This window comes from Palaemon carinicauda, chromosome 33 (assembly GCF_036898095.1).
Source record: "Palaemon carinicauda isolate YSFRI2023 chromosome 33, ASM3689809v2, whole genome shotgun sequence".
In the NCBI taxonomy this organism is placed as follows: domain Eukaryota; kingdom Metazoa; phylum Arthropoda; class Malacostraca; order Decapoda; family Palaemonidae; genus Palaemon; species Palaemon carinicauda.
In genome coordinates this window covers 20,840,858-20,850,254 of record NC_090757.1, presented here as the reverse complement: position 1 = coordinate 20,850,254, position 9,397 = coordinate 20,840,858, and the positions used below count along the sequence as shown (strand labels likewise).

The 9,397-nt window shown below is 39.1% G+C and overlaps 1 protein-coding gene across 1 annotated transcript in view; it reads right to left on the bottom strand.

The window, feature by feature from the left end:
* Positions 1–1,914: 1,914 nt before the first annotated feature.
* The window catches only part of LOC137626086 (uncharacterized), a 23,329-nt gene continuing 15,846 nt past the window's right edge, over positions 1,915–9,397 (bottom strand). Inside the window, exons 3-4 of the mRNA XM_068357166.1 lie at positions 4,271–4,796; positions 1,915–3,862 (exon numbers count right to left, since the gene is read on the bottom strand). Of these exons, the coding sequence (XP_068213267.1) occupies positions 3,176–3,862; positions 4,271–4,796 (1,213 nt within the window). The 3' untranslated portion in view covers positions 1,915–3,175. The remainder of the gene's footprint in view (positions 3,863–4,270; positions 4,797–9,397) is intronic.

Sequence of the window (9,397 nt, the reverse complement as noted above, 5' to 3'; positions counted from 1 at the left end):
TTCTTCTTCTTCTTCGACTAAAGCTCTTCCCGCTATGCAGTGTTGCTATTTCTTGAAAGCCATTTCCAGTTTCTTCTGTTTCCGATGTCCTCCACTGGAAGATCTTTCTCCTCCATATCTGCTGTTCCACACTACATCCACCTTCTCTTTGGTCCTCCCCTCCTCCAACCTGGAACATCCCTCTCCAACATCCTCCTCCCAACATACTCCTGGTCTCTCCTCATTACATGCCCTAACCAGTGAAGTCTCTTTTCTTGGATTTTCTTTGACACCTCTGTAATCTTTGTTGTTTCCCTTACCAAGGCATTCCTAACCTTATCCAGTCTCGTGATCCCAGCCATAAATCTTAGCATTCTCATCTCTGCAACCTCTATTTTCTTCTCAAAGATCTTTTTCATGGGCCAGGTCTGTGCACCATATATTATGGTAGGTCTCAATACAGTTTTATGTATCTTTCCCTTTAACTTTAAGTTTATCATTCAATCACACAACACTCCCGACACTCTTTTCCAATTATTCCATCCAGCTTGAATTCTACTGTTCACTTCCATTTGGATTGCTCCTGTTTCCAACACATATGACCCTAGGTACTTGAATTCTTCTGTTCTCTTTACTATTTTACCCAGCAAATGTATGTCATTCAATTGGTTCTGCGGTTTGCAACACATATACTCTGTTTTTGTTCTATTGATCTTTACCCCTCTGCTCTCCAATTCCTCCCTCTCTCTATCTCTCTAGCTTCCCTTTCAACCCTTCTCTGGTTTCATCACAGAACTATATCATCTGCAAAAAGCATAGTCCATGGTGACTGTTCCCTCACTCTTTCAGTAATTACATCCATTACTATATTAAACAAGTAGGGGCTTAATGACGACACCTGGTGTAACCCAACTCCCACTTCAAACACCTCAGGCAAACCAACACTCATTCTCATTTGTGTGCCTGCTCCTTCATACAAATCTCTGATTAGTCTAACATATTTCTATGGTGTTCCCCTCTCTTTCAGATATCTCCATATCTCCCGACAGTGAATAAATACTTTATGTAATTCCTTTTGACCTCTATATTTTCCCATCAACTGCCTTAGTGCAAACATTGCCTCCGTCGTGCTCCTTCCATGTATAAATCCAAACTGCTCTTCTCCAATCTTGGTCTCTTCCCTTATACGCTCTTTAATCCTTTCCCAAAGCTTCATAGTATATAGGAGGAGTTTGATTGTCCTATAATTATTACAATATTGTACATACCCTTTTTCTTTGAATATGCGCATCAAAAAGCTATTCCTCTACATTTTGGTATCTTTTCTTTCCTGTGCCTCTTTTTCATCAGATCCCACAGCATATCCACTCCAAATTCCCCCAAGCATTTCCAGACTTCCAGTGGGACCTCATCAGGTCTCGTAGCTTTTCCAGTTTTCATCTTGCTGAGGGCAACCTTAAATTCTTTTTTATCTATATCTCTTACCATTCCTAAATTTTGATTTCCATCTGCAATAATAGATCTTGGATTTTCTTCATTTAGCAATCTTTCAAAATGCTACTTCCACCTTCCCTTTATATTACTTGAGCTCCATCCTTACCTTACGTTCTCCTGAAGTGTATAAATTTTAATGACTGAAACTCAACAATCCGTAGAGTCGTAAAATTAATGCGAACTTGGATAATTTTATCGCATTAATAGCTTTTAAAATGATCAGGAGACAAATATACGCCAGACTTTATAAATTCAATAATTGTTGAAATGAATACCCAGTATAATAAATGTAAAGCGAATTGATTATTGCTTTTAGGTAAGGAAATTTTAGACACAAGAGCCATTTGTACAGTTTTCTTAAATAATCAGTTTGCCATCAATATTGATGAAATAAAGAGGAATACAGAAACACAGTATGGTAACAACAATTTAATGGGTGTAACTGTATAATTCAACTGGAGACCTTTTACAGTCATTGGCCATAACTATAGAAAGTGAAATGCAAATATACTGAAATTGTTGACCTAAAAATAAACTAACTCTGGGTATTACATTAATTGACAATAGGAATCAAGAGAAAGTCGAACTGAATCGAAGATAAAACTAAAGTAGTTGAGATTTTAGTTACACGAGTGAGTCAGATAAGCTAAGCTAATTCATTCATAGATTACTCTGTTGAAACCAACTCAGCTTCTAGAAAAGGGTATTTGGAGGGGAGGAGTTCAGGCAACAAACGGTTTATCCAAAGAAACCCCAACGTTTCGCATAAAACATTTTTTTAAAGAAACGCTAATACAACCAATAGATTACGTTAATTCCAACTTACTGAATTTTTTTGGAGGGTGAGGGGAAATTAATTAACACACGAATTAGTTCTTCAAGGGAGACTGGCTAAACCTAGTTCCATCTTTAGGCTAGATGAGTTTGTGCCACTGGAAACATAATCAAGACAAATAATTATTATTCACTTGGAGAATTTTTTTTTTTATTCGGTCAATTCTTTGTATTCTGTAACCTTTGAATAAGACAACAACTAAATCTTATCCACTTCCATCATTCTGGTAACGTAAAATTCGTCCCTGATGATGAATAGTTCTTAATAAGGGTAATAATTGAGTATTCACTTTTTTAAAACTATTTTCTAATGGTAATAGTAGTGTGTTTTCTGGAAAAGGAGATGAGTAGATTTTCTTCCCAAGTAAACAACGTGAATTGAACTAACTGCTACTATAATATGGTCCTAAGAGGAGTAAAATATTCACCATAGTTTTTATTGATGCTGAGGTAGGCCCATACAAAGAAGTGTTGAGCCTAAAGATTTTGTAACCGGAAAATAATAGGTTTTATAGAGCTATACAGACATTAACAAACAACAAATCAATACAAAGGACTGGGCCAGCCAGCCATGTTGTAAAAAATCTTTAAAAAAATAGTATACTTTTTCTTACTCTTAAGTGTCAGGGCATAATACAGGAAGATCATAACGAAAAAATAAGTGTTTTAATATTCACTTAATGGAAAGATGGTGCTGAGAGAGAGAGAGAGAGAGAGAGAGAGAGAGAGAGAGAGAGAGAGAGAGAGAGAGAGAGAGATCTATAATTGTTACTCTTCCTCTTTATACCACCATGACACATCGACTAGGATAGTGGCGATCCACGACTGGAGAAACCGCCGGGGATCAAAGTTTCGGAGTGGGTGTTGTTTAACCGACGAGTACAGGTGCTGGTCGCACCAGTGGGGGATGAGGCAACGACCAATCGTCCTCTGGGGATTCGGGGTATGACCCCACCAATTCAGGGCCCCTTGCTGGCGATTTATCTCTAGGAGATACGGGCAGTCCATACGGTCTGGCAGGGCTAGATCTCAGAGGTCTGAGAGACCTGAGAGGGCCAAAACTAGGGCGTCCTTTACCCGCGAAAGCCTTCGTGGAGGTTGGTTCTATATCAGCTGTCGGGGAAGCTGTAGATTCTCTGTATTCCCCAATGGAGAAGTCATAAGGAGCACTGACTATTGACTCCGGATCCTTAGTTTTATATGTCTCCAGGGATGGAGAGTCTGGACTAATGTCGGCAGCAACTTCGTCTTCCCTACCTTCGCGTCCATAGTTCACATCATGACGGCGGTGTCCATAGCCCTTCTTCATGCACCGGGTGATGTACTCTTTCTCAAACTTGACAGTCGTTATAGTAACTTGGCCTATGCCAGTTACTGTGAATTTGACGGTGGTGTAACGGTTGATGGTTTTCGTGAAGAACATGGGTCTGACTTTGGTCTCCACTTGAGTTAGTAAGGGTTTGATGACCTGAGTGATGAAAACTGGATACCTTATGGTTGTGTAGCGGGTTTCCACAATTTTTTTCACGTGGGGTTTTGGTTTCCGAACTTCTACCTGTGGTATAAATAATAGAAATTAGTACAGAATTCTTAGTTGGAACTGGATTTGCAATAGATAAAATATAACTACTTATTGTTTTTAATGATAGCCAGTATTATATCATAACTGCACATACATCTTTAAAACTATCAAAATGGATTAATCCTCAAAAATTAAAGATAAATACATTAAACATTTTCTACTCTTCTTAGAATGTATTATTTTGATTGTTGACTACTTCTCATGTATTTTATTTCCTTGTTTCCTTTCCTCACTGGGCTATTTTTCCCTGTTGGAGCATCTGGGCTTATAGCATCCTGCTTTTCCATCTAGGTTTGTAGCTTAGCTAGCAACAACAATAATAATAATATAGATTAAAAACACCTTGGGAAATTAAACATGAACATGCTGGCCATTACTTACGTTATTAACAACCTGAGCTTTACGATCTTTGTAAATAGTCTTGTATTTGGTGATTGTTTGTGGATGGCATACGGGAGCTGGATGGTAACCTCCACCTTTATCGCCACTCCCACCATAACCTCCACCATGGCCTCCTCCATGGCCTCCACCATAACCACCTCCATGGCCTCCTCCATGGCCTCCACCATAACCTCCTCCATGGCCTCCACCATGGCCTCCACCGTGACCTCCTCCATGGGTGTCACGTCCACTATAACCTCCTCCGCCTTGTTCTCCTCCACCATGGCCGACTCCGTGGTGTTCACGTCCCCTATAAGCCCCTCCTACTCCTCCTCCATGGCCACTTACTCCATGGCCACTTCCTCCCTGGTTACCAACATAAACTCCTCCATGGCCACTACCTCCTTGATTACCACCATAAACTCCGCCTCCATTGTGCCCTCCATGGCCACCTCCGTCACGTGGTAAAAGCAGTTGAGGAATTGCTGGAGATACAAGAAGAATCAGCATGAAAAGTCGGGACATCCTGAAATGGAGACGAAGAAAATGGTGAGAGGGGATAATGACTAAGACCATTACAATCTTATTGTTAATTTCTTAATTAAATCAATGGGCTAAATGAATGGTTAACAGCAAATATAGGTTACCCTTGATATTAACATATGTATTAACCAATTCCCCCTTTCACAAAACAACTGGGTGACTTGTTTTGTAGGTATATGTGATATTACTGAGGGTGTAATGTCTGGAGTAAGTCTTCCGCTTTTCTTGGGAGTGAATTATCGTGCTAGAGAACGTTGATGGTTCAATCTATGTCAAATATTGGCAGTGAAAGTGTTACTTCAAAGATGCATGACCTATTCTAACAAATTCTGGGTAAATTGAAAGTTTTGTGGGCATTCGCCATGGACAAAATCGATGACCTTATTGTTTACGCTATACTGTATAACCAATCATTATGACGAACAGATGTGAACAATAGCTTGAGAGGAGCTGTGTATCTAAGACCACCAATACAAGGAGGCTTGTATGACTGCTGTCTGAGCGCTCCTGAGTATAAGAAGTTAAGTAACCAATAGGATTCGAGACTGCTGTCATAGGGTCCACACCAAGCATTTTGAAACCCCATCATATAAGATATCCTTTGAATGGTCCAGGGTTCTATACATTGCAAGACTATGTCAAATAACAAGTGAGCTTTGGGGAACTGGACTAGGTTGGCCTCGAGGGACTTAGCTGTTTGAAATGTTTAAAGATTATCTACATGTATTGTGCAATGATAAAATTGAGCTAGAAGTGGCATGTGTTGTGTTACGTGGTTTTGCTTTATAGAACCATACGAGAGGATGAATATGATAGCACCCTATTATGATTATTATTGTTGTTTTGTTTGTTGTTATTTTTTATCATTTACGCAAGTAGTGACACGTTTGAAATGGTTTGGGTGACATGATGCATTGTGATATGGCTTTCATGATGTGGTTCGTGTGCTTGAAAAAACACACCATCTTGCTAAAAAGCTGCCTCGAGACCCTTTATTCGGTTTCTTTTTTGCCGAATGTATTCTTGAGAAGAGGAAACTAGACAAAAAATCAATTTGATTTTCCTTTCTCTGTTATATTTAAGTTATATTTAAGACGACGAGTCTGGTAAAGCAGATTATATTCATTTAATGGCCACACCAAGAATAAACTAATACGATTAAACAAAATAATTAATTCTCATTATCGCTTTGGGCTAAATCTAAGTTTCAGCGGTGAAAATAGAAATATGGACACCAAACAAAGGTCTATTCATCTATTGTCAGTTAGAAAGTTTTTTTTTTTTTTTGAGAGAGAGAGAGCGATGGAGAGAAAGGACAAAATGCTTCTGCCGCTACTAAAGGATGACGCGAAATGTCTGGACAATAGATAAACTTGATGAGTCAGACGCTTGCAATTGTAAGAGAGAAAATACTTCCAAAACTTGTCGAAAGAGAAACTCAGGTTGCAGATGGTAGTTAAGGCAATTATTAGGCTATAGAAAATTTATTATTTTATATTTAGATAATGATTGATTGATTGACTATTTGATTTGGATTTATCTGGCATACCATTCCATACTACCGCTAGAGAATTATGGGGTCCTTTGACTGTCCGGACAGTACTACATTAAGTCCTTCTCTCTGATTACGGTTCATTTTTCCTTTGTCTACAAATACACAGAATAGTCTGGCCTATTCTTTACATATTCTCCTCTGTCATCATAGACCTGACAACACTGAGGTTACCAAACAATTCTTCTTATCTCAAGGGGTTAACTACTATACTGTAATTGTCCAGTGACCACTTTCCTCTTGGTAAGGGTAGAAGAGACTCTTTAGCTATGGTAAGCAGCTCTTCTAGGAGAAGGACACTCCAAAATCAAACCAATATTCTCTAGTCTTGGGTAGTGCCATAGCCTCTGTACCACGGTCTTTCACTGTCTTGGGTTATAGATCTCTTGCTTGAGGGTACACTCGGGCACATTATTCTATCTTATTTCCCTTCCTCTTGTTTTGTTAAAGTTTTTATTGTTCATATAGGATATTTTTATCTTAATGTTGTTACTGTTCTCAAGATATTTTATTTTTCCTCGTTTCCTTTCCTCGCTGGGCTATATTCCCTGTAGGAGCCCCTGGGCTTATAGCATCCTGCTTTTCCTACTAGGGTTGTAGCTGAGCAGTTAATAATAATAATAATAATAATAATAATAATAATAATAATAATAATAATAATAATAATAATAATAATAATAATAACAATGCGGTGACTGCCCTTTGAAAAGGGAAATGTTTATCATTAAGAAAGGAAGCAGTAAAGACGAACTCTTACTTTAACTTGAATGAGTAATGAAAAGTGTTCTAGTAAATAGGATCCTCAAAAGGTCTGAATTGAACACAACCTTTTTCACGTTGAATATTTAGGGTTGTGGTGGCCGATGTGGTAACGTCCCTAACTGGGGATTGTCAGACTGGGGTTCGAGTCGCGCTCAAATTCGTAAGATACTTTGGTCGCTGCAACCCCACCATCCTTGTGAGCTAAGGATAGGGGGTTTTGGGGAGCCTATAGGTCTATCTGCTGAGTCATCAGCAGCCATTGCCTGGCCCTCCTTGGCTCAAACTTGAGTGAAGAAGGGTCTTGGGCGTTGATCATATATGGTCAATGTGTAGGGTATTGTCCTACTCGATAGGGCAATGTCACTGTCCCTAGCCCCTGTCATTCAAGATAGGCTTTAGGTCTATCTGTTGAGTCATCAGCAGCCATTGCTTGGCCCTCCCTGTTCCAAACTTGAGTGGAGAAGGCTCTTGAGCGTTGATCATATATGGTCAATCTCTAGGGTATTGTCCTACTCGATAGGGCAATGTCACCGTCCCTAGCCTCTGCCATTCATGATCGGCCTTTAAACCTTAAAAAGCCAAAACTATTCAACTACTGTACTCAAATACAGTACAGGTTACTTTCACAGTGCCTATAGTCCATTTCTTTTCGCGATGCATATTTGCACAGACTCGCAGCGGTGCCCTTTTAGCTCTGAAAAGTTACCTGATCGCTGATTGGTTGGACAAGATAATTCTAACCAATCAGCGATCAGGAAACTTTTCCGAGCTAAAAGGGCACCGCTGCGAGTCGGTGCAAATATGCCTCGCGAAAAGAAATGGACTATAGCTGTCAACAACCATAAACAAAGCAGTATGTTGCTGAAATTATTGACAACTTGTCTCAAAGAAAAAAAGGAGAAAACGGGTAATCTCTCCCATTTGATATCTAATGCTCTTCCGATCGAGTTTTTTTTTTTTTTTTTTTATTCCCGGCAACTTCCATTTAGCCGATTAAGAGGCTGGGATCTTCCCCTACCCCCTAGAGTCCACCCGACGGCTAGGAAAGGAAATCATTACAGATGGTAGCGCGAAATGAAGCAGAGCAGCTTTTCAGTTAATCTCTCTCTCTCTCTCTCTCTCTCTCTCTCTCTCTCTCTCTCTCTCTCTACATTAGAGTTTCTTCTGTATATATACTTGTAATTGATTGCTACCAGTCTTCTAGTCTCTCTCTCTCTCTCTCTCTCTCTCTCTCTCTCTCTCTCTCTCATTAGATTCTCATCTTTCTCTATACTTTTAATTGATTGGTACCAGTCTTTTAGTCTCTCTCTCTCTCTCTCTCTCTCTCTCTCTCTCTCTCTCTCTCTCTCTCTCTCTCTCTCTCTCTCTCTCTCATTCCTGACATTAGATTCTCACCTGTGTCTATACTTGTAATTGATTGGTACCAGTCTTCTAGTTCTTCCCATCTCTCTCTCTCTCTCTCTCTCTCTCTCTCTCTCTCTCTCTCTCTCTCTCTCTCTCTCTCATTCTTGACATTAGATTTTTATCTTTCTCTATACTTGTAATTGATTGGTGCCAGTCTTCTAGTCCCCACCTCTCTCTCTCTCTCTCTCTCTCTCTCTCTCTCTCTCTCTCTCTCTCTCTCTCTCTCTCTCTCCAGCATCCGTAGAATCCCTGTCCCTTTCGAGACTGCAAGACGCTCGTTTCCACATGAGCAATCCCTCCAAACAGAACTATTTGTGAGTTCTTAAGAAGTAGGAAAACACCCGGACCTCAACCGAAGCGCTTCGTGATCGTGTTTAGAACCCTTCGAGCGCTTTCCAGTAGACTGATTGATCGATTTACATCATATACAGTAGACGATTTTTACTTGAAATGTTGATATATCTATATGCAAGACTTAACTTTTCTGAAAGTTCCACTAACGGTCTAAATATGTTGATTCCACTATTGAAATAAAGCAGGTATTTTGTAAAACAGGTATACAGTTCCCCTTCCAATGCCTAATTATCAGACATCACGGATATTTAGAAGTAATTCGCTACTCTCTTTAAATAGTGTTTATTAGAAAATGGGATAAATATTGTTTATTAGAAAGTGGGATAAATATTGTTTATTAGAAAATGGGATTAATATTGTTTATTAGAAAATGGGGTAAATATCGTTTATTAGAAAATAGGATAAATATTGTTTATTAGAAAATGGGATAAATATTGTTTATTAGAAAATGGGATAAATATCGTTTATTAGAAAATGGGAAAAATATTGTTTATTAGAAAATAGGATAAATA